General features: G+C 35.4%; 2 protein-coding genes across 12 annotated transcripts in view; one reads left to right on the top strand and one right to left on the bottom strand.

Annotated features, from left to right (window-relative positions):
• Nucleotides 1-26413, top strand: part of ANKRD13C (ankyrin repeat domain 13C) — a 121976-nt gene that overhangs the window by 73208 nt on the left and 22355 nt on the right. Inside the window, exons 10-13 of one of the 3 annotated variants that reach the window (XM_045477820.1) lie at nt 3794-3873; nt 5552-5650; nt 10798-10898; nt 15860-18488. In XM_045477820.1, the coding sequence (XP_045333776.1) occupies nt 3794-3873; nt 5552-5650; nt 10798-10898; nt 15860-15990 (411 nt within the window). In that variant the 3' untranslated portion in view covers nt 15991-18488. Of the gene's footprint in view, nt 1-3793; nt 3874-5551; nt 5651-10797; nt 10899-15859; nt 18489-26413 lie in introns of those variants that run through there. The other 2 variants (XM_045477822.1, XM_045477821.1) reach the window with 2 other exon arrangements.
• Nucleotides 23332-26413, bottom strand: part of SRSF11 (serine and arginine rich splicing factor 11) — a 45626-nt gene continuing 42544 nt past the window's right edge. For 3 of the 9 annotated variants that reach the window (XM_045477824.1, XM_045477823.1, XM_045477825.1), the window contains exons 11-13: nt 25365-25481; nt 24831-24969; nt 23332-24725 (exon numbers count right to left, since the gene is read on the bottom strand). In XM_045477824.1, the coding sequence (XP_045333780.1) occupies nt 24528-24725; nt 24831-24969; nt 25365-25481 (454 nt within the window). In that variant the 3' untranslated portion in view covers nt 23332-24527. The remainder of the gene's footprint in view (nt 24726-24830; nt 24970-25364; nt 25482-26413) is intronic. The other 6 variants (XM_045477829.1, XM_045477828.1, XM_045477830.1 and 3 more) reach the window with 3 other exon arrangements.

Raw genomic sequence — 26413 nt, 5'->3', positions numbered from 1 at the left:
GATGGTAATGTACAATGTACAGTTTAGGAAGAATTTTATTAGAAACAGTAGGAACTGCCTAGAGAAGTTTATTACCTGAAAAAATATACTTAACTGACATGCCACATTATCTAATCATGCCTGGCAAATGAGTCTTTATTATGATAATATGTATATATGTATGATAATACATGTATATATACAAGTATAAAACCAGTTATAGTCAAATATACATAAGTATTAACCAGACTGGAAGCAAGAGTAGACAAATTTGAAGCAGTGTTCAAAGAGAAATTGATTATAGCCTACTTAGTTAGAGATTTAGATGGAGGTGAGATTAGCTTTTGCTGTTTTTTCTGTGTTGGAGCAGCAGTCTTAAGTTTTTCTAGCCTTTTCCCCCAGAATTACAGGTTCTGTTAGTTAACATATATCTGTCTGTCTTTTGCAATGCTACAAGATACTATTTTACCTCATATCACAATATTTATGAGGGTCATTAACTACCTTTTAAGCCTGCTTGTCATTGTACTAAGCCATTGCCACATACCACAGCTTTGTGTGTAGTGTCCTACTTCATGTATTAAATTGGTATTGATTACTTTTTTCTTCTGTAAATATCTGAGTTTGTGTGGTTTCTCTGCTCTGTGGGTTAATCTCAGACCTACTCTTTTTTTGTCTTATTTCTTTGCTATTCTTAGATGTGACTCTCATCCACATGGTTTAAGATTATTTATTATGTATTTAGTATTGCAGCTAGCAGGAATAGTAGTAATTCCTAATAATAGTTTGGAATAGTTTGGAAGGAGAGGACTTGCCTGTTTTGTTTGAGGACCCAATCAGAAGTTGCACACATCACTCTGCTCACATCCCATTGGTTAGAACTTAGTAACATGGTAACACTTGGCTAGGATGGCTAGAAAAAATAAGTCTTTAATCTAGTAAGTCATATGTGTAGTGAAAAATTTGAATGGGAGTTTTGTTTGTTTATATATTTAATTTATGTATGTATGTATTTATTTATTTTACAATAAAGAATGGGAGAATAGACACTAGGTAGACAACTAGTGGTCTCTAATGTCTCATTGGTTGGATACATATCTGATGATGCTTCTGTTATCATTTAAACACTGGTAACTCTCACCCAAAATATACTTTGGACTGTGACTTTTCTCCTAATCACCAGATCTTTAGTGCTTTCCATCAGCTCCATTTGGATAAACATAAGTATCTAAAATTTAGTATATTTAAATCTGATCAAACAATTTTGTTCTTCCTGCCCGTCTTCTCTGTCTTGAGTGATGGCACCATTATCACTACCATTACCCAAGCCAGCAACATGAAATTTGTCCTTAGACTTCTTTTAGCATTCCTTACCCTTGTGTCTGATCAATACAAAATGTTGAAGATTTCTTGAATCTATTTTTCTCCTTCCATTTTGAAACAGCAGGCTGTTGTCATTTCTCATTTGGATTACGGAGATAGCTTTGTAACTTACACACAGCTCCCAGAGTGCTCTGCCTGAAATAGATTGAACTTTGTAATGCCTGTGCTCAATAGCTAAAATGTATAGAGTAATTACTACGTGTCAGGCACTGTTTTAAGTACTTTATATTTAGCCAGCCTTTTCTATCCTCACAACAACCTTGTGAGGTTATATAGTTGACTAAACTGAGACAAAAGAGGTTGAATAATTTGTCCAAACCCAGTTGGTAATTGGTGAAGACAGGGTTTAATCAGTCTGGCTCCAAAATGTGTGTGTTTAAAAAAAAAAAAAAAACACATTATATTGTTCAAAATATTTGTCTGTTGCTTCCTGAGAAAAATACAGATCTACTCAGTGCACAAAACCCTTACAAACTAATTTTTCTCATTTCTGTCTTGCTCCCTTATCCCTGTTTCTTACTAGTTTCTCTTCACATACTTTACTCCCACTAAGTACACACACTACACTTGCAGTTTTCCAGTACACTGCATTTTTCTCACCATTGTGCTTTCCTCAGTCTCCTTCAACTGGTGATTTCGTTCTCTTTCTTTTCGACTCAACTGCTCAGGAACCATGATTGCTGGCACTTACCTTTGGCCACTCCAGTCTAAGTCAGAAACACCTCTGTGAGTTTATGTCCTCCTTTAGATCCCTAAATCATAGCCCCCATTATTCTGGATGATAACCTACTTTCTGTGTGTGTCTCTTGTAAGCTTTTCACAGATGGAAAAGCTTTCATACTGCCTATGTTCAGACACTGTTAGTTTCCTTTTTAACGACATCCTTTGATGCTATTCAGAGATCTCAATGACTTCTGACCAACAAAATGTATGGCCCCTTTTCAGGCTTCTTTCTCTTTAAAAGTCTTTGTATCATTGTATTTAACAGTCTTTTGGCCTCTCTGACAAGTTGATGCTCTGATTTTTCTTTTTTCTGTATTGATTAATATTTGGCTTCTTTCTGTCTCTCCCACCACCCCCCAAAACCACCAATGCATGTTATTTTTAGGACTTAGTCATCAACCCTCTGTTTTCTCATATATATATATATATATATATATATATATATATATTTTTTTTTTTTTTTTTTTTTAATCTAGTCAGAGAATTCCCATATCTTTAACTCTGATTTCTTCCCTTTTCTTTTTGTAACTGCCCTCTAGAAACTTCCCTGGATATAACTGTTACTGTTATTTACTGAATATTCTGTTCTAGGCAGTGTGCTCTTTCTATACATTAACTCCTTGAATTCTTAACTATAAGATAGGTGGTCATCTCCCATTTTGCAGGTGAGTTAAATTGACATAAGAGAATGTAACTGGCCCAAATTTCTACAACTACCAGTGGAGCTGGGATTCCAACCCAGTTTGCTGTCTTCAAAATTCTTGATTTTAACAGCTCTAATATCCTACCTATTAACATCTAATGCTCATAATATCCAGAAAGAAAGGTACTTCTCTGATTGGGGCCCTCTCCCAGTGTCAACTCTTTATCTTGTTATTTATATCCGTCTTTCATTGATTGTCCTTTGCTCCATGAGTTTGTCTTGGCAGTTTTCAGTTGCTGCGGCCACTCCTTTAGTCCTTATTGCAAATCCATCCTGTGGTAATACAAATTGATATTTAACAAAGACAACATGTAAGTTTTAAAAACTGATATGATCTTTATCACTATTGATACTCTCTCTTCTGAACTTCCCTTTTCAGTTCAAATACATCAACTACTTTTTTTTTTTTTACCATTAATTCTTCTTGTCTAAAATATACTTTTTATTTTGTTTTCATTTAAATCTGAGCGTCCATCTCCTAGTCTCAATTTATTGTCCATAGAAGGTTGTTCTTTTTTCTGAACTTCAGTACTACTCAGTTTTTTGTAAGTTCATTTGGCCTTTAATCATGTAATATTTTATAATTCTGACTGTTATGTCTGTATGTTTGTTTTTTTTTTTTCTTTCCAACTCTGAATTGTAAATTCCTTGAAGTCCGGGTTAGTTTTTATATTTCTCTTTTGTTCCCATGTTCAACATCTGGCATAATATCAGGAATATTTTAGATGATTAAACCATTGAATGAATGGATTTTATTACTTTGATACTTGTCTTATTTGAGATTTAGGAAAAAAAATAATCTTACTGATGGAGCTTAAATCACCATGGAACTATCTCAGAAGTACTTCCTAAAGCATTATATTGAAGAGATTTAATTTAAGTACGTTAGCAATTTAAATAGTTTATTTTATGTTTTTATTTTATATTTTTAAAAATAACACATTTTTCTTTCTTCTCTCCCTCTCTTTGTCTCTTCTTTCTTTGTTTCTTTTTATTTTTTGGCAGCCGGTTCGAAGACAGTCCCTTACCCCTCCTCCTCAGAACACTATTACATGGGAAGAATATATATCTGCTGAAAATGGAAAGTAAGTTTTTTTTTATTTTATTTTAGAAAGTAAGGGTTGTTGTTTTTTTTTTCTTTTGGTTTTATTTTGTTCATTGGTTTTTAGAAAGAACAATTTGGAAAAACATGATGTAAAATTATCTTAGAAAGAATTACTATTATGGTTTTGTCTGAAGCAATTCTTTTTTCTTTTAAAAATACGATTAAGTGTGATCAGAATGGAATGGTTGTTTTTCATATTGCCTGATGCTCAAACACTGTTTCCTTTTGTCCCACATCTTTCTGATGCCATTCAAAGAAAATATAATGTGAGGAATTTCCCACTGCAGTTGCTTATTTGAGTGTTTCTATTATGTGTGAACTTTTATATTCTGTTACTGTGCTGAGACTTTACATGGTGGGAAAAGCCGTGCACCGCTTTTCTACTTTTTAGCTTTCTAAGCTCATCTCCTATCATTTATCTCTTTGTTTTAGCCTGTGCCAGACTTCTTCTCATCATCCTTACAAAAGACTTTGCTTAATGTTTTGTTACTGATCCTGGGGCACCTGGGTGGCTAAGTTGGTTGAGCACCCGACTTTGGTTCAGGTCATCATCTTGTGGTTTGCCAGTTCGTGTTCCACATTGGGCTCCCACTTCGGATCCTCTGTACCCTCTGCCTCCGCCCCTCCCCTGCCTGTGCTCACTTTCTCTCTTTCTCTCTCTCTCTCAAAAATAAAATAAACATTAAAGAAAATTATTTACAAAATGTTATATTACTGATCCTTACTAGAATACCAATTACATGGTTTGTATATTGTAGATATTTATTGAATAAAAGGATGATGAGTGAATAAATGATTTTATTTTTTTCTAAAGTTTATTTTGAGAGAGAGAGAGCGCATGCAAGCTGGGGAGGGGCAGAGAGAGAAGGAGAGAGAGAATCTCAAGGAGGCCCTTTGCTGTCAGCTGCTGTCGGCGTGGAGCCTGACTTGGGGATCTATCTCAGGAACCGTGAAATTGTGAACTAAGCTGAAATCAAGAGTCGGATGCTTAACTGCCACCCAGGTGCCCTAAAGTGGTTTATTTTAAATGAATAAGTAAAAAGGTTTTTTTTTTTCTGGCCAACTGTGTCAAAGAAGGTACAGTTGTTTATAGAAAATATTATTCCTTTGGTGGAGAAAATAAAATATTGCCTACTTCCACGATTAGGAAGAAGTTGTCATGACAATTTTTTTTTTTCTATTTAGGGTTTTTTATTATACTTTTCTAACTTCTCCAAAATGTTTCCATCTTATAATAGTCTATAGTTAATATAAAATTCTTTATTTTTTTCTTCTTATTGGTCAGTGCTAAGAAGTGTACACAGTAAAAGAGATTCAATTGGATAAGTGATTTTAAGATATACAATACTTTTAAAGTTTATTTTTTCTAGTGATTTGATTTATTCCTAAAAATAGTGGTTATTGAAATTATATTCAATATAAAATTTGTTGAGTTTGATCATTTTTCTGAACTTTTCACTATGCTAGTTTCTTCTTTTTTTTACCCTTGTCTCATTTCTTGTATATGTCTTAAATCCTTTTAACATAATTTAAATTGATTTCTACACAGAGTAAGAAAAATTAAAATATTAATGATGTCCTTAGAAGATGACAGATTCTTTATAGAAAGATGATAACATGTAGAAAAGGTTTTCCTAATTTTTTTCCCCCCATTTTAGAGCTCCTCATCTGGGTAGAGAACTGGTGTGCAAAGAGAGTAAGAAAACGTTTAAAGCTACAATAGCCATGAGCCAGGAATTTCCCTTGGGAATTGAGTCGTAAGTGTGTTACAAACTATAAACGTTTATGAAAGAAACTGTGAAACCCTAAAGATTGTAATGATATTTGCATCTGAGTGTTGCATTTGATGCCTTTGAAATGAAAAAGCAAATAGCCATTGCTTTGATACTATGTCACCCTTATATACATTTTCTGGTTCACAAATTATTAACATTTTTACTACTTTAACCAGATACATTTTCAAATTGTTTTTAAATTATAAAAGTAGCAAATGAATATATGTTTATTGTAAAAAATCGAAGAGCGTGGAAGTTTATAGAATAAAAATAACAGTTTACTTCTACTTCACTAATAGTTAATTGGTGAATAACTAGAGTATTTTTGTCTAGATTTTTCTGCGTGTTTTTGCATTCTTTATAAGCTTGAGGGATAGTTTACATTTTGTTCTGTGAGTTTTGCTTTTTAATTTATTTTTTCTTTTTTTCTTTTAAAAAATTTTTTTTAATGTTTAGTTTTGAAAGAGAGACTGAGTGTGAGGGAGGGAGGCACAGAGGGAGAGGGAGACACAGAATCAGAAGCAGGCTCCAGGCTCTGTCAGCACAGAGCCCAACGTAGGGTTTGAACTCATGAAGTGTGAGATCATGACCTGAGCCAAAGTCAGACGCTTAACCGATTGAGCCACCCAGGCGCCCCAGTTTTGTTTGTTTGTTTGTTTATTTTATTTAAATCTTGTATTTATTTTTGAGAGAGAGAGAGAGAGACAGAGTGCAAGCAGGGGAGGAACAGAGAGAGAGGGAGACAGAATCAGAAGCAGGCTCCAGGTTCTGAGCTGTCAGCACAGAGCCCAACACAGGGCTCAAACCCATGAACCATGAGATCATGACCTGGGCCAAAGTCGGACGCTTAACAGACTGAGCCACCCAGGCACCCCTTGTTTTTTCTTTTAAAAATGAGTGTACACTAGGCAAGTTTAGAAGGGGGAAGGAACTAAGAAGGAAAAAAAAAAAAATAGCCTGGGGCTTCAATTCATTCCTTACTACAAAGCTGTAATCAAGACAGTATGGTATTGGCACAAAAACGGACACACAGACCAATGGAATAGAATAGAGAACCCAGAATTGGACCCACAAATGTATGGCCAAATAATCTTTGACAAAGCAGGAAGGAATGTCCAATGGAAAAAAGATGGTCTCTTTAGCAAATGATGCTGGGAGAATTGGACAGCAACATGCAGAAGATTGAAACTGGACCACTTTCTTATATCATATACAAAAGTAAACTCAAAATGGATGAAAGACCTAAATGTGAGACAGGAAATCATCAACACCCTAGAGGAGAAAACGGACTAACAGCCTCTGACCTCAGCTGTAGCAGTTTCTTGCTTGACATGTCTCCAAAGGCAAGGGAAATAAAAGCAAAAATGAACTATTGGGACCTCATCAGGTTAAAAAGCTTCTGCACAGCAAAGGAAAGAATCAACACAACTGAAAGGCAACCAACAGAATGGGAGAAGGTATTTGCAAATGACCTATCAGATAAAGGGTTAGTATCAGAACCTACCAGTCTCAACACCTGAAAAACAAATAATCCAGTGAAGAAATGGGCAGAAGACATGAATAGACACTTTTCCAATGAAGATACCCAGATGGCTAACAGACACATGAAAAGATGCTCAACATCCCGCATCATCAGGGAAATACAAATCACAACCACTTTGAGATCCATCTCACACCGGTCAGAGTGGCTAAAATTAATGACTCAGGAAACAACAGATGTTGGCAAGGATGTGGAGAAACGGGAACCCTCTTGCACTGTTGGTAGGAATGCAAACTGGTGCAGCCACTCTAGAAAACAACGTGGAGATTCCTCAAAAAATTAAAAATAGAATTACCCTATGACCCAGCAATAGCAGTACTAGAATTTATCCAGAGGATACAGGAGTGCTGATTCATAGGGGCACCCTAATGTTTATAGCAGCGCTATCAACAATAGCCAAGTAATTTGAAAGAGCCAGATGTCCATAAACTGATGAATGGGTAAAGAAGATGTGGTATATGTACACATACATATCTATCTATACACACACACACACATACACACACACACACACATATACACACATATATACACACACATATATGTATGTGTCTATACACACACACACACACACACACACACACACACACACACAAAACGGATCACTACTCGGTGGTGAAAAAGAATGAAATCTTGCCATTTGCAACAATGTGGATGAAACTAGAGCGTATTATACTAAGTGAAATAAGGCAGTCAGAAAAAGATACATGTTTTCACTCATATGTGGGATTTGAGAAACTTAACAGAAGACCATAGGGGAAGGGAAGGAAAAATAAGTTACAAACGGAGAGGGAGGCAAACCATAAGAGGCTCTTAAATACAGAGAACAAACTGAGGGTTCATGGGGGTAGGGGGTTGGGGGAACGGGGAAAATGGGAGATGGGCATTAAGGAGGGCACTTATTGCGATGAACACTGGGTATTGTATGCAAGTGATGAATCATGGGAATCTACTCCCAAAGCCAGGAGCACACTGTATACACTATATATTAGCTAACTTGACAATGAATTATATTAAATAAATAATAAATAAAAATGAGTGTATGTCAGTATTTGCACAATAATTACATTTTTATGTCTTTTTCTTCTTTCCTTGGTATTTTGTAGTATTGATGTACTATCCTTTATTTTATTGTACCCCTACTGATAAACATTTTGATTGTAGTTTTTCACCATTGTAAACAATACTGCAATGAACATCTTGACTATGTCCTTTCAAACCTGTACTTATCAGATGCTCATTTAAAAAAAAAAAAATCAGTTTGGAGAGATGGGTGGAATGGGAGAGGTGGGTCGATAGAGCTGACTGACAGAACTATAGCTTTAGCCTCCTCTCTAAAGTAAGGGGTAAGTTGAAGCCGCAGGCTATTTTTTCCTTCTTACTTCCTTCCCCTTCTAAACTGGCCTAGTTTATTAAAAAATAATTCTGATAGAAGAAAGAAAAAGTCATATTTTTTTACCAAGGATATACATGCCTCATACTCCTCAATAACCCAAATATAGAAAAATAGGATGAGCTATGTATAGCCCTCAATCTATAGATCAGAGAGGGAGATTGATAGTTCCCAGATGTGGCAAGGGCATTAGCCATGCATACAAATCTGCATAATTCATCCTGTCTTGGATCCAGTTGACCCATAAAACTGGATACACCAGTTTTATGTTCTAATAAGGAAGAAAATGTGGCTAATTGTAATATGCTATCAATTTTAGGAGTTATCCCAATTTCACTGTTAATATGTGAAAAAAAACAGGTACATTAGTATTTATAAAATGTGGTCATTATAACCATTCCTTCTGAAAAAAAGAAACATAGCATATAAAAGCCAGACAAAAAATTCATTCTAGAATATAACATAGGTCAAAGAACAGAAGAAAATTCCTTATAAATGCTATAGAAAAACATAAAAGGTACCTGGGTGGCTCAGTTGGTTGAGTGACTGACTTCGGCTCAGGTCATGATCTCACAGTTTGTGAGTTTGAGCCCTACGTCGGGCTCAGTGCTGACAGCTCGGAGCCTGGAGCCTGCTTCTGATTCTATGTCTCCCTCACTCTCTGCCCCTCCCCCACTCATGCTCTGTCTCTCTCTGTCTCAGAAATAAATAAACATAAAAGAAATTAAAAAGAAAAACGTAAAAGGAATGTGAAATCAGTGAAATGGATCATTCTAAGATGAGATGATAATAGAATGAAATAAAAAGACTATAAAGCTAAGGAAATAATTAAGCACTAATAACACTGTTGCAAAATAAATACATTAGAAACAACAGTGAACACAATAGATGTGGCTGGAAAATAAAATTCGATAGTTCGTAATGAATTTATGAAAAGAGATTAAAGGAATTGGCGTTTATGGAGGATAAAGTAGCGCTTATGGAGGATAAAGAGGGTTCAACATAAGGATTATTGGTGATCCACTTATATAGAGAGCCTCCAAAATGTAAACAAAATAGTATTCAATATAGGATAAAAGACGTTTTTTCTGTAAGGAAACCCTGAGTTTGTAACATAATATTATGTTCTAATGAGAAAAATCAGTAATGATTGTAACAATAATTATCCCAATTAGACTATTGGACTTCAGTTGTTGACAAATCCAAAAAAGAGGTTAAAAACCTGGCTTTACATTTTTTCACATCTCTGGCATTTCGGAGACAAAGAAAGTGTGATCAGGTAGTGTATCTGGCTAAGATGTCATTTACATATCAAGGCAGTTGAAGAAAACACAGAAGAATTCAAGAAATATAGCAGCCATGGGTCCACTTTGAAAGAAAAACACTATTACTAGGGGCCCCTGGGTGGCTCAGTCAGTTGGTTAAGCATCCGACTTCAGCTCAGGTCATGATTTCACCATTTGTGAGTTCAAGCCCCACAATGGGCTCTGTGTTGACAGCTCAGAGCCTGGAGCCTCATTTGGATTTTGTGTGTCTCTCTCTCTGCCTCTCCCCCACTCACACTCTGTCTCTCAAAAATAAAAATAAACATTAAAAAAAAATTTAAAAAGGAAAACACTACTACTTAAAAATGAAATCCATCCAACCAAAAGATGAAAAGAGAAGTTCTAGTTAATGACTAGTGTAATACTGAATCCTGGGAGACATCATGAAATTGTAATTCAGAGGGAAAGAAGCATAAGCTGAAATTTTATGCCAGCTAGATTGCCCTCTAGCAAAACAGAACACTCATTTATGAAATCTGCAAGAAATCAAGGAATACTAAGCACATAAGAGCCCATCACACATAAAGAATTGACTGTGAAATACAGCCACTCAAACAGTGAGGTTAAGTAAAGAACTCAGGAAAGTGTAGACTTCAGAAAGAACATGGGTGTAAGCCTTGAGTTCATTTAAGTATAGATCTAAAGTCAAACAAGTGTGGAAATTGTGGCTTCACATTCAAATGTAAAAGTTGTGAACTTTGACAGTAAAAAGAATAATAAAGAGTCATGAGGATGAAGGAGGTGACATTTCCTCATCCTTAACATCTAGAAGTTAATACTGTCTGAGTTTGATGCATATAGTTATAAAACAACATAAGGACACAAATCAATTTGAAAAATGATAACATTTTTTTCTCCTTCCATTTTTCAGATTATTGAATGTTTTGGAAGTAATAGCTCCCTTCAAGCACTTTAACAAGCTTAGAGAATTTGTTCAGATGAAGCTTCCTCCAGGCTTTCCTGTAAAACTAGGTAAGAGAAAAATTTACATTTCCTAATAGGTAATTTCATTGCCTATTAGAAACATGGAACTGTTTACTAACATTTAATAAGAAATGTGCTTTTCAAGGAAAATGATTTCCTAGTTGCTTATGTTTTTATAGTTTTTCTGTTATTATATGGATTGAGATTCATGTTTTCAACTATATAAAGTGCCCAATGCATTTCTAATTCTACTGGATTTAACTTAAATATAAGGGATATGCGAATATTTTGTACAGTGGGGTGCAGGTGAACTTAAAATGCACTGTGATAATGTTTTTAACGTGGAAATAGGGAGACCGGATTTTAGCCCTAAGTTTTAGCAGACTCTTGAGTTTCTGAACAGTGGGGATGTTTCTGGGATCAGCAGTCAGTATTCATGGGTAAAGTAATCCTCATTTTTCAGTGTTAAATGTTTAAACTTAATTTCATCTTAAGCATGATCTTTAAAAATAGTAAACTCCCATTTTGTGCATATTTATTAACTAAAGTATATCAGAAAACTGGGAACAAGAGACTATTAAAAGTTTCTTTAGGAGTTTAGACTTATATTTAGCATTAAGCTTCAGGAGAACCTTTCATACCACCCATTTTATGTTTGGATGGCATTAATATGCCAGCAGATATTTAATCAGTGCTTGCTATGTGCCAGATGCTTTTCTAGGGGTTAGAGACAGCAAAGTCTCTCTTAGTGTTTGCATTCCAATGGGAGAGAAAAATAATATATAGTAAATATAACCTTTATATAATCCCTCAGATATATTTTATTTTTTTATTCAACATTACTGAAACCACATTTCACAATAATTAGGCCAAAATGCTTTTCTCTCAGAAATAATGCTTTAATTCCTAAAATTAAACATAATTTCTTCTCAACTTTCCCAACCTGGAAGTAAGCATTTTGAGGGTTAAAATGGATTTTAAAATATGTTTTCAAAATGTCATTATGATTCCCTTTGTGATGAAAAATCACTGGGAACCCAGTATCTACTTGAAGAAACCAGTGATAAGACCTTAGGCAGAAATGATTTGAAAATTAAAGTGATCAAGAGAAGTGTGTTTGAGCTGTGGGTAGGGATCATTATGTGAGCATTTCTGCTTAAAATCCCACTGTAATTTTCTATAGCCAGAAAATAGTTGAAGCAATGGACTCCCTTGTAAGTGCTGTATTTAAAGAGGCACAGTGACAAACTAAAGTAGTGGGCAGGGATTGAATATATGACAGTTTCAAACTATCCCTGCATTCACATCTATTTAAGTCCCAAACCCCAAATGCCCACAATACAATATAGACTTGTATGCAAAAGAAAAATCTGATTATGTGAAAAGGAAAAAAGAGTCTGCAATACTTCTTTGCAGGCATTTCTGTGTTTAAAACCACATTCTTAACAAGGAATTGACAGTCTTTTACTTGTATACTTAAAGTTTTCAGGAATTTGTTTACCTTTCTCTCTTTTGTCTTTTTGTCCCTCTTTTGCATTAATCCTATAAAACTCTGGTCCTGGGTCTGGGTCCACCATTTCTGTTTCTGTGTTCAGTCTAAAAAATACAATTGAGGGGGAAAATTATAAAAAATTTAGAAATTGTTGTTAAGACAATTGTATGTTTTCAAAATCAGCCAAAGCTTTAAATCTCTTTTTATTCTCCTTCCATTTTGCTCAAAGGCTAAATTTGAACCTCTTTTCACCAGTTCCATTCTTCTTCCACTATTTCCTCCCACAGTCTAAGCAGATGATTTTTGCTTCCTTTGTTCCAAAAAAAGACAATCACGGGGGCACCTGGGTGGCTCAGTCCATTGAGCATCCAACTCTTGATTTCGACTCAGGTCATGATGCCAGGATTGTGAGATCGAGCCCCACATCAGGCTCCACACTGAGCATGGAGCCTACTTAAGATTCTCTCTCCCTCTGCCCCTCTCCCCGACTCGCATTCTCTCTCTTTGTCTCTAAAATAATAATAATAATAGAAAGAAGCTTGCTTCAAAAAAACATGATCTGAAACAATACCTCCCTATTACTCACCACTCCCCATACAGACTTTTTTTTTTTTGCTGCAAGTCCCATCTTTTCCTTTATCTTTCCTGTCTCAGTGGAAGTGGTGCCTCTCTTTTTAACTTGAATAATCTCTCCATTTGTACTATGGATCTGTTTTCCTCCCATCTCTTTTAAAAAGCTTCCTCTATCAATTTCCCCCTATTTCTCTTTTATAGTCAGACTCTCCTCTTTACTGCTTTTTCTCTCTTAGCTGTTAGACTTTGTTCAGATCTATCTCCTTTTAAGATTCAACCAACTGGGGCACCTGGGTGGCATAATAGGTTAGGCATCGGACTTCAGCTCAGGTCATGATCTCACGGTTTGTGAGTTCGAGTCCCACATCGGGTGAGCACTTTGAGCCCAGCTTCAGGCTCCGTGCTTGGGATTCTCTCTCTCTCTCTCTCTCTCTGCCCCTTGCTCATTTGTGCCATTTCTCTCTCTCAAAAATAAATTAATAACAGAAAAGAGAAAAGAAAAGAAAAAAAATTTCAACCAACTAAGTAAAATATAAAACAAACCTTTGAACTCTGTCGTACCCAGCACTTGCCTTTAATCTTTGCTTTTAATAGCCAGGCTACTTGAAAGTCTACTTTTTATCTCCATGGTTACTTTCTACTTATATTGTAAATGGGAGAAGGTGAAGGGACATAAAGGGAGGCAAAGTTTTTCTACTTCACTTGAACTGCTAAAATGATGACACCAGAAGACTATGATAAGTTAATTATATATAATCAGTACCTGGCTGAAGAAGCCATATACAAAGAGAAGAATCACCTCAGTCTTTTTCTTCATCTTCACACGAATGTTCTTGCTGTATGTCTTCACACTTTCCCATGTTGTAAGGATACTTGCCATATTGGATTCGGGACCACTCTAATGACTTTTAACTTGATTACCTCTGCAAATTGTAGACCTTGTCTCCAAAAATGGTCACATTCTGAGATAGTAGGAGTTAGGACTGGAACACAGATTTTTGGGGGGAAAGAATTCAATGCACAGCAATAGCCAAAGCAATTTTGAAAAGAATAAAGTATGAGTAATTAGTCTACTCAATTTCAATATTTATTATATAGCTATAGTAACCAAGACTGTGTTGTATTGGCTGAGGGATAAATATATAAATCAACTTAACAGCACAAAGAATCCAGAGACAGACCCTCATAAATATGCACAACTGATTTTTTATAAAGATGCAATAGCAGTTCAATGGAGGAAAGCTATCCTTCTCAACAAATGATGCAGGAGCAATTGGACATCCAAAGGAAAAACGGAAACCTCCACCTGAGTCCTGTAGTTATATAAAAATTAACTGAAAATGGACCAGAGATTGAATTAAAATGTAAAATGTAAAACTGTAAAACTGTAAAACTTCTGGGAAATAAACAGAAAACACCTTACAGATATAGGTTTAAACAAAGAGGTCTTAGACTTCATACCACAAGTATGAGCCATAGAAAGAAAAATCAATGAATTGGACTTTATCAAAAGTAAAGCCTGTTTGCTCTGTGAAATACCCAGTTAAAAGAAAGAAAACACAAGAACTTTTAAGATTCATCAGTAACAAGCCAATTACAAAAGGGCAAAAGACACAGACATTTCATCCAAGAGGATATATGAACGGAAAACAAGTGCATGAACAACGTTCAGTATTATTAGCCATTGGGGAAATGCAAATTAAAATTAAGTATCACTTTACATACCTAACAGAATGGCTAAAATAAAACATGTGACAACACCAAATGTTTGTGCAGAGGTGGAAAAGCTGGATCACTCCTTACGGGTTGAATTGATCGTAAAAGCCCCAACTAGAAACAACCCGGCAGCTCATTGCAGGTTTTTTTTTTATCTCTTCCACTCTATGTTTATTATTGATATTTATATTGTTAAATCTAGTGGATGCTTTTCTGTTATCCTTCTTAATCTCTCCAGGATCTGTAGCGTTCTATTTTTGTAGAGTCCTGTCTGAATGAATGATAGTTTTTCTTCAGATTTCCTCTGACTTGATAGAATTCTCTCTTGATTTTCTTCCTGCCTGTCTGGCTGCTGCTTCTGGAGCACATCTCTCATTTTACTCTTGTCACCTTACATTATATTCTCATTGCATCTGCTAAAACATAAGCCAAAGCACGTTACTACTCTGTTGACAAACTTTCATTGGTTTCCCATTTCATGGAGAGTAAAAGCCAAAGACTTTTTCTGGACCTCAAACCCACTTGATCTAGGTCCCTGTTTCTCCTCTAACCTCATCCCCTCCTTATCTTCCCCTTATTGGTCTCTTAGCTGTTCCCAGGATACACCAGACACTTTCTTTTTTAGGGCTTTTGGGCTTGTTCCCTCTACTTGGGATTTTTCCCCCTCCAGACAACTAACTGTATGGTTCATACCTCAGGTCTTTGGTGAAAGGTCTAGAACTCTTACCCCAATTATTCCAATTCTGATGGGATTTTTTTTATCACATATATTTAAGTGATGGATTGTAGTTAGTATTTTAAAACAAAAGGGACTAATGTATTTCTTTTGTATTAGAATAATAAATCAGCTCAGATTAAGAATAGCATCTGTGCTATAATAAGAAGAAAAGATGCCAGAATGCAAAAAGTCCAAATGTTTCTGTCTCTGTGCCCCAAGTAAAAGATAAAAAGACCAGTGGAGTCTGGCATTACAGTTTTAAGACTGGGAAGCAATGGGAACTTGTGTTTTTGGTGTGATTCTTGATGCCTTGGTGTGTTTCTCTTTTCACCAATAGAAACCCTTCTCCAAACTAGACACACTCACTATTAGACATATTTTAGGATTTATCAGTTCCTTGAATAATGCTTTTTTACATTTGAAGGAGTATGGATATCGCTAATAGTATTTACGATGTATAAATAGATGATCACTTTATTTTACGATGTTATCATTGATCGTCCTCTCTAGATATTCCCGTGTTTCCTACGATCACAGCCACTGTGACTTTTCAGGAGTTTCGATATGATGAATTTGATGGCTCCATCTTTACTATACCTGATGACTATAAGGAAGACCCAAGCCGTTTTCCTGATCTTTAACTGACATGGAAAATGATGTCATCTGACCAAGGAAAGCAAGAGAATACAGAGACCCCAGAAGTGAATCCAAATAGAAGGGACAGATATTCAGCGGAGAAAAGGGAATTACATTGAATCGACACATCAGTAAAATGATATGATGAAATGGGCCTTTAAAAAGAATTTCAGCAAGTTTCCTGATGTGCCATTTTCAGTCTTTTTAAAAATATACATATTATAAGTGTAATAGTTTGACACCTTAATGACCCTGAGTACTTCTTATGTAAAACAGCTCTAAGTGCTGTGATTTGTTTTTAAAGATTTTTACACTTCTTGTTGAAATATATATGCATATAAATATATCTATATCTAAAACACTCCTGGACCATTAACATAAATTAAATGTCTTAAGAGATATGAAGCCCTTTTAAACTTGTCATCTTATATTCAAGGTGATATTTATAAATACTCCTTCAAGCTTTGTTTTCATAAAATGTAAACTATGTAACATTATGTATAGTTCAGTAATTTGAATGTTTGTTCAATATAATGAACTAGAAGGAATGCAGTTTTCTGTAGATGAATGAACCAAATGGTAACCATTAAACAATTGCATTTATATGTTGCAATACATTTCAGAAGGAGCGTTCACTCTGCAGGGAATAAGGTACCTCCTTTAGCACCTTAGTGCAATTCATCGTGGTGCTATTTGTTTTTACCTGAATTCTTTCTTCAATGGAAAATGTTTGTTACTAATCTTCCTTTCATAGAACCTCAATTTTTTTTTTCTAAACTTGAGTTTAAAAGTCCTTTTTGTGTTCATGATAAGGTGTGGTTAGCATGCTTAAAGATACTCCTCTTCCAAATCTCAGCACTTTAAAAATACTCCACAAATTTTTAAACTTGCTTCCTAATAACTGCACATCATTCTGATTATTTTGTTTTTAATGGAACATGGATGCATTCGTGTCAGTTTTAAAAAAACAACCCACATATTTTGGACGTCCCTACATATTTAATGCTTTCAAAGTAAGGTAAAAACATTTTATATGCTAACAATATTTGTTACAAGCTAAATTCCAGAAATGTACACAGGATCGACAATTCCTACTGTTTATTTTTTTAAGTCACAAGAAAATATTTATTGATTTTAATTAATCTCCGAAGTGAAATCATGCGTTACTCATTTTTGCATTTAAAATTTTTCATATTTATTCCAAGATGGTTTGAAGGTCCAAGAATGAAAATAAATTAGGGAGAATAATGTATTACAGTCATAAAATGTTATGCTGTATTAAAGAGCTTAAAGAAATGTTTTTTAAATGTGTACTGATAAATGTGTCAGAATGCATCTGTCAAATTTTGTAGAATGACCAAATAGTTTAAACTTTTTCCAGGATTTTAACTAATTTGAATGAATTTAGAGACTTTTATTGAAGAGGTGATTTATTTAAAAATCCAAAGCATCAACCATAAGAAAATTTTATAATAAACATCTTTAAAGCTGCATCTTCCATGCTGAAACATACTACATTGCATATGTTGACATTTTATTAAATACATTTTATAATGAAGTAATCATAGTTAAAAATTCAAAGACCAATTACTACCTTGTGTGGGTCTGTTGAATTTTGTGGAAAAAGTTGGTAAACCCAGATTAGGTTTATTGAATAGAAGTTGATCCCTATTATTTTGGGAATGCTTGTTGATCAAGTGACTTGGAGATTGAATTATCCTGTCGGTGATTATATGAGGTGTGAGACACTGAACAGCAGTGGACACTGTTGCTTTTAGGCTCCCTCGCTTTGTGGGAATATGGTATGCTTCAGGAGTAGACTGCAGATTTTTTCATACGTACAGACAATTTAGTGGATAAGAAACATGGTAAATTGCAGCTTGGGATTTATCAAGCTCCTAAAAGCTGTGAATATTTTGCTGGGGTACACTGGAGGTAGGAAGACTACTGAAAACTTTTGCACTTGGATTTTGTTTTTAACTCTTATCTTCTTCTTTCATAAAGAATAGTAGATTATCCATTCCAAATTTTTTTTTTTTTTTACTCTCTCATAGAAGCTTATTTAAAAGTTCAGTGGGTGATGGGCACCCATATTAAGGAGAGCACTTGTTGTGATGAACACTGGATGTTATATATGTGATAAATCACTAAATTCTCCTTCTGAAACCAATACTACACTGTATGTTAACTAACATGAATTTAAATAAAAATAAAATTTAAAAGTTCAAATTTAATGAAGCAATCAGGAAAGACTTTGTTTAAGAATTCTTCAGTCTTTGTTAAGAATCCCCAGTCTTTCAGGGATCAGCCCCTCTGGGTTGATCCAGGTTTTAAAAGGGCAACCTCCTATCTCCCATTCTGGGTGGGATACAAGCCTACATATCTGTATTATGTACTATCACTCCACCAAAATGTCTTTTATCTGATCACAGAGGGCAAGCAAATGTATCTCTTATGATGGTGAAAACAAGGAGTTAATGCAAATAAACTTTTCACAATATTAGACTTTTCAAAATGTGCCTTTTAATCCAGTTAATGAAGCTATGTATGCTGTGTTTCAAATAACTAGATCAAAAAACCATATATTTTGATAATCTCATGTGAAAATCTAGATTTTGTGTTGATTTGTTTATTTAAGTCTATAAAATTCTATATGCCTTCCAACTGTGACTGAAGAAACTGTTTAAACTTGGGAGACTGTAAAATGGTCACCTGACATGGCCCTTTACAAGTGCTCCTTGTAAAGTGCTTTACATGGCCCTTTACAAGTGCTCCTGCCACCTAGTACAGAATCAAAGGAGATAGGATTCTTGTCTTCAAGAAAATTTTTCCCTAGAGACAATTTGCCTCTGTGTGTAGTCATTTGTATACAGAGAATTGTCACACGTCACAAAAGGGAAGCATAAAGCAGATGCTGTGATTATGGGGAGGCAGGTCCATACAGTGGTCTGGAAATGAACGCATTTTCAAAAAAGCCGATAGCAGCTGTAGCCAAAGAACTACCAACGGCTGACCCTTGACACACAGGGGTTAGCGGTGTCAACCTCCCCCCACCCCTGAAGTCAAAAATCCATGTAACTTTTGATCCCCCCCGTCCCCCCCCCCCCCCCGCATTTAATTACTAACAGCCTACTGTTGACTGGAAGGCTTACTGACAAAGAGGTGACTAACAAATATTTTGTTCATTATCTATTTTATATATTCTTGAAACAAAGCTAGAGAAAAACATTAAGAAAATGATGAGAAAATATACAGTACTGTGCTATATTTATCAAAAAATCTGCATATAAGTGCAGCTGTCCAGTTCACACCCATGTTAAGTGTCAACTATAGTTTCTTTCTCCTGCTTAGAACTGGTGTTGTGCCCCACTCACTCAAAAATGGGTTTTCCTGGTGGTGTTCATGTACAGTTTGTTATTCACACCTTGGGGGATGGTGGTAAATGATTGTTTTAGTGAGCCTAGTCTTTCAAATTGAGAATTAGTGAGTAGCATGGGGCACAGTATGTCTCTACTGTTAACTCTAGCAAAAGGTACCTTAACCATGTTTTCAGAATCAACAAAATGCATCCTTACCAAACTTGTTATATTTGAAATTAGGAAGTTTCAAAGACGACTGATGGTGAAACTTGCCCCAGAGATAATTGGACAGGAAGTGTTAAACCACTTGTAAAGACAACAAAATTCAACTTGGTAAAAGCCCATCATTTGTATACTATGAATTAGCAGAAACTACCTTTGCAAAGCATTTTATGTCAGAAATCTGTGGCAATAGTATGTCCTAGTCAAACCATCTCAAGTATTAACATATTTTTCGGATCATGTGATCCTTCTTACAGTACTATCCAGTGATGAACTTTAAAAAAAATTTTTTAAAGGGTATCACATTGTAACTGTGTGCGTGTGTGTGTGTGTGTGTGTGTGTGTGTAATGTTTGTTTTGAGACAGGGAACAGGGGAGGTGCCGAAAGAGAGAAAGAGAATCCCAAGCAGGCTCCGTGCTGTCAGTGCTGAGCCCAACGTGGAGCTTGAACTCATGAACCATGAGATCATGACCTGAGCTGAAATCAAGAGCTGTTGGCTCAACCGAGCCACCCAGCCATCCCTCCAATGATGAACTTTTAAAACTGTTACAGCTCAGTTTAGAATAGTGCTTTCAGCCACAATGGCACCTATGGTACACAAAATTAGAATTTCATGCTGGCCACAACACCTATAAATACTGAAATAAAATCTCTTAAAGGCTTTAAAGAAAGGTACTTGGCAATCCTTCCTGAATTTGATCATGCTTTGCAGGTGAAAACAAGGTAGAAGCTGAGTGTAATGTAAAAACAAACCATCACTTATATCATCTGTACCTCTCATAGAGTTCTTGGTCACTAATGGTGGCTAACAATGACTGGCTTTAGTATTTTAATGAATGTGGGTGGCGTGGGAATTTCAGAGGACAGGACAGAAGCAGAAATTCCGTAGTTTATATACATTGTGGCTTCTCAGCTGGCCCCTTTGGGATGATGAGGCAGTAGCTGGACCTACAATTGCCTCACCTTCCCCTAGATCCTCCTTCAGCTTCTCAGACTATCAGCCAGGACAGTGAAGGGTCCTAGTTTCTGCAGGACACCCCTGCCACTGAGGTCAGAAGCAAACAAGACCTGATGGACCTAAGTTTCAGCCCACCCTTGTGGGCTCTGGCTCCTGTGTGTGGTTCCATCTTACTCCTACTCCTCCCGACTATCCAGCTTCCACTGTAGACTGCCAGTGGGGCTTTAATCTCCAGCATTGCAAAGACAACAAACACCTTTGAGACTCCTTAACCAGCCCTCAAAATTAAGGTCAAATCTCCGTAAGAAAGGTTGCTTCCAGTGATTCTGCTCCTCTGAACACTGATAAGAAAAACATTCTTAACCTATATGATACTTGTCTTCTGAAACTTGATACTTAAGCAAATTTTAACTTTTCACAGTGAATGAAAAAAGGCAGTTTTTACACCTGGCATATTGATAGCATTGTATCCTAACTGAAAAGTAATTATTAAGCATCATTTGGATCATCCCATTCTTTGTGACCCTAGACCTTTAATTTCTATGTACAAATCATACATTAGCTAACCAGCTTTTTAAAAAAGGACATCCTTTTAAAAAGGACTAATTTTAATGACGTGACCTGGGAAAATAACCTTCACAACAGAAGACTTTTAAAAGAACGTGAACATCACTTCCCCGATTTTTGTAAGGACAGAATTAAAAAAAAAATTAGTTCTATCAGATCCTTTCTCTGTGAATTCTTTGATTACCAATTAACATCTACTATTACACTTTAAGTATATTCTTTAGAATATTCCCACTGGTAAATTAGCATGGTTCACATATGAATTATTTTGCTAAAGAATGTCTAAATGTATTTCACATAGACTTCGACATAAAATGAAAACGGCATTCAAAATAAAACTGAATAAAGCAATCTCAAACATCTACAACTCCAGATTAGTCTCATTTAGAAAAGCTGCTTGTGTCAATAAAGCCTTAGTGATAGACATACTCTGAAAAGTACCAGTAACATTTGTCACATTGATTGTTAGCTAAAATAAACACAATTATTGTACCTGATCACAGAGAAGTATTTTAGAACAGGGATGAAATTCATTAGCTTAGATTTGAGGCAAAAGGAACAGAAATCTTAATTCCAGCTTGAAAGGCCTATCTTCAAACAGCATGCCCTCCCACCACATCCCAAGTACATAATCTGGCGCCCAACTGGAGAAACTGGTATTGGTTTTGCTAGAGGGAAAGTTGGCTTGTGCCTGCTGATACTCACCACAGAACCTTGGTCAATTCTAAGATGCAACACCAAGGTTAAAGAAAATTAGTTTACTGTTCCAGTGAAAGCCTAGTTTGATTTCCCCAAGTACCTAACATTTTCCTATGCTCCACATAATAGGTTATTGCTACCAGGAAGGTGATCCAAAATCCGGTCACAAAAAGAAAAACATAGCCTTCTCAAAGCCTTATCTCCACACAATTTATCTTAGAGCTTCTGCTAAAACATTATCCCAAACTAATTATTGTATAGTTTTGAAAAGCTCCATAATCAAATGGCAGGTACCATTTACTGACCCAGGCATATTTTTTTTCTAACTACCAAAATGCATGGCAAAAACCCTCATTTTAGACAGGAAAATTAAGAAACAGGTCTCCCACCTGGTGAATGAAACCAAAGTAAGAATGGACTCTCATATAGCCTACTACTTCTCATTCACTCCTGAAGGATTGAAGTAAATAAATAGGACAAACATTTTTCTAACAAAACCACCTTTATTTTTAAATCATTTTTACTACCAAATACAGAACATAACTCAGCGTGGAGGCAGTATTCACTTGATTTCAACTGATTATGTGGTAAAGGGTTGTGTCCCCAGTGCAACCCTACCTTTGTGCATAAAATGTTCACTGAATAACCTAGAAGTGTGGATTCCCTTCACTGTTAGATTCTTAAGTCAATGGCACTATTTTAAAGCCAAAAATTTCTTAACTGCTTTTGAAAAGTTAGTATATTTGTTTTTATTCAGAGATTACAAGTGAGGAAACAGGTTTTACTATTAGGTTTAACCACATGAGAATGCCAATATTTTACTTGTTTTTTGACTTACAAAAATGGCAATGTCATATGGTTCAACCCTTACTAAAAAAGTTTTTGAAAGTTTAAACAAATGTCATTTGTCTTCAACTCTGTGTTTAAAAAACGCAATGGGACCATTACTAGAACTTTTTACTCACTATAGACAAAATTCCTTTGATAAAATCTTTAAAAAGTTACTTACTACAAACTGTAAAAACAATGCTGCTTTTCTATATGGCATTTTAAAAGTTAAAAAAAATTATACTCAAACTTGCATAAAAGCTACAATTCCAAGTCTCATTTTCTCCTTAATGCCAGCCAAACACTACTCATTTCATAACTGAATAAATATACTATTTAGTATTTTACAGTAGATACATACCATTGACAGTTTCTATACTATTCCAGAAAAGGCAAATATTTATATTTCACTGAAAATATAAATTTACTAGATATAGGTGGGATCATTTATCCTAAAGTTAACTGCTTTACTCAACCCCATTCCTACGCCCAGAATATGAGAAAGAAAATTACACTGTTTTAGATAGAAATAAAACCAACTTTGACAATTCTGATGGCAACTAATCGCTACACTGACGGATTTCATCTCATTACTGTATTTCAATATGTGGACTGAAAGGGGAAAGAACTTGATTTGTAAAATGAATGAGGTAAATGTCATACATTCAACAGTGTAAATAAATACAAATACAGTTTTACAGGAACATGAACATGAGTTTAAGGGTTTTATTATCAAAGTCTTGTAAAACAATTTCAGAAACTGTACATCAACATGGCACAGACTGTAGCCTACTTTTGTTTTTACTGCACAAAAGTGAAGCTTGAAACTCCTGTAACTAAGAAAACAGTTGCCTAACTACTTTGCATTTAACATGGAATCACTGTGTGCATAAGATTACTACTGCAGTAACAGTAACACAAATTTATTGGTTTTATACAACTTGAGATCAAATAAAAAGTACATTATCAAGTAGATTTGTCTTATTTTAAAAGCGTATGAAGGTCAATTTAAAATGCACTACCCTCTTTTTCCAACACTGAGATTAAAACAAATTAATAAAAGAGTGGAAAATTGAAAATCAGGACAAGAGAGAACTTTTCTCTTACAGATGGACTCAGGATAGGCAGAAGCTTTCACTGATGTAGACGTGGAATAAATTATTTCAGGAAAAAAAAATTCCCAAACACCTTATGAAAAAGTATACAACTCTACTTCAAAATATGCTATTTACTCACTGCCAAAGACAGTTTCATTTGAAATCTTGTTTCTGTAATTAAAGCCTAATCAGCCATCAAAAAAGGTTAGTGCATATATAACCTTTCAAAGTTAAACAAAAGCCACAAAAATTTAGCCGCAAGGCTTAAAGGATTATCTATTTCAAATGTTCATTTTCAGGTGTAACTGTAAGAATGTTAATTTGTCATGTCAACAAACAAGACCATAAGTAGATCCATCATGTTGGAGGATTTTAATGACATTTAGGATATTCCTGCCACAATAACATGCAATCAGTGCATTCCCTACATGGCTCTATTACGGCAATGAATCAAATTCTAGAAATACTATAAGTGAACTTACTTATAATAAAGGAGATCATACAACATAAACAATCCATGCCTGCTGTAGATGCATGCAGCTTTTCACTTTTGTTATGAAGCAGCACCAGAATAGTAAAACTGCTTGGATACTCAATCGGATTTCACCATGTCAAGAACTGGTTACTCATGTGTCATTTTCTAAAAGCTTTTGGATGTAAATAACTAATATCAATATCAGGAGCTTTATAACCATTTATAACTCAGAGCTGTATACATCTAGGTTTGAGATGAACAAATACAGCATTAAGAAATCACACAAAGGAATGACACTGATGCATGTATACAGTTGGACTCCCATGGAGGCAATATTCAGTCACTCATATCCATGTCTTCTTCATGATGATCATCCCCATTCACTTTGGATTCTCTTAGTGAATCACCAGTTCCCTTTTCCACAGAACATTCTTTTGTTTTAGGGGAACTTGGTTCTGTTGGCTTCTTCTCCTCTTTTTTCTCTTTCTCGCTGTCATACCCTTGTTCCTCTTCATCGTAATCCCGTGTAACCTGCTTTGCCAAGGAGAATAAAAAAAGTAAACGTCTTCACAGAAAAACCACTTCTTAAAATTACCAGCACTACCCTAAGTATCAAAGTAAATTAGTTTGGAAACATACTTTCACATCTTTATCACTCTCTGATTTTCTTTCCCGATCCTTTTCCTTATCTTTACTTTTCTTCTTCTTGCTTGTTGAACGTTCTCTTTCATCTCTGCTTCTTTCTTTGTCTTTATCTTTCTTCTTCTCCTTTTTATGTCTAGGATGACAGTAAAAAATTCTGAAAAAAGATGCTTTAAAGGAACCACTCAAGAAGTTTCACCCTTAAGTGTAGCAGTAAGTTTAAACTTCTTCAGATAGTGAGCCTGACCCAAATTCATACGACACGAAGAACAAAGATCCAATTTCAAAATACCGGATACAAGCTGTGCACAAATAATACAGGCAAGAGGACTGGAAGCGGGTTACAGGTCTAAACGCTCACTCCCAAACACTGTTTATTAGAACACAGTCTCAAGCATGGAGGGAATGAATATATCAGCATGTTCTTAAGCACTTTAATTCCTGAAAAGGAAGGAAAAGTCTAGAATTTTAAAAATAAAAACAGTTTCTGAAATATAGAGAAGTACAGATCCCTATGACTAATATTCTTACCTCCTAGGGGATGGTGAGCGAGACAATTTTCTTTTAGGTGACCTAGGCTTTTTAGGAGATCTTGTGCCACTCCTACTTCGTCGTCGTCGTCTCTCTCTAGAAACACACATGTGCAAACTAGACTTTAAAATACAGTATTATCTAAAATATGCAGACACATCATAGCAGATGTGCCCATGAGAGAGCTCCACTATGAACTCCTACAAGTTTCTGGTAATGAAAAATCCATTTATTTTCTTTTAGTTTTTTTTTTCTTTTTTTAAAGATTTTTAGTAGTAATCTCTATACCCAATGTGGGGTTCAGACTGACAGCCCCAACTTCAAGAGTCGCATGCTCCGCAGACTGAGCCAGTCAGGCGCCTCCAAAAGACCCATTTTCAAATACTGTTTTGAGTTGAAGAATCAAACGAATAATAACAGCTGCAATGTTTTTGCAAACTGTGTACTTTCCCTTTAATGTCCTCAAGAAAACCTTAAGTTTTCTTAAAGACAAAAGTTCTAATGCGTGAGGAAAAATTCTGAAGTAAATGTTCAGAAACTGGTTTTAAACTCAGTGGCTAGAACAGGTATATAAAAGTATGTTGTGATATGAAAGTCAATTGCTAATAAACTCTAGGACAATTTTTTTTTTTTAGGTAAAATTCGAGGAGTAGAGTTAGTAATAACAGAGATCAAACTAACTCCCCACATTCCAACAAATCATGTTGCCGTCAACCCTGCTTTGAGCAATTGTTTTTAAGATGTATATAGCCTTTCCCATCTTTAAAACTGTGGGTTTTTCTTTTCAAATATTCTGCCTGCCATTGTTCTGAAAATTTTTAAGACTTATAAGATGACCGTTATTATAATTTAGGCACAAAAAATAATCAAAATCCCACATTTTCGGTTGTCTTTTTTTAAATTTTTTTTTTTTTTTTCAACGTTTATTTATTTTTGGGACAGAGAGAGACAGAGCATGAACGGGGGAGGGGCAGAGAGAGAGGGAGACACAGAATCGTAAACAGGCTCCAGGCTCTGAGCCATCAGCCCAGAGCCCGACGCGGGGCTCG

Source organism: Leopardus geoffroyi, chromosome C1 (genome assembly GCF_018350155.1).
Source record: "Leopardus geoffroyi isolate Oge1 chromosome C1, O.geoffroyi_Oge1_pat1.0, whole genome shotgun sequence".
NCBI classification, from domain to species: Eukaryota; Metazoa; Chordata; class Mammalia; order Carnivora; family Felidae; genus Leopardus; species Leopardus geoffroyi.
Note: the sequence above shows the minus strand (reverse complement) of the source record. Positions and strands in the feature narration are given on the sequence as shown.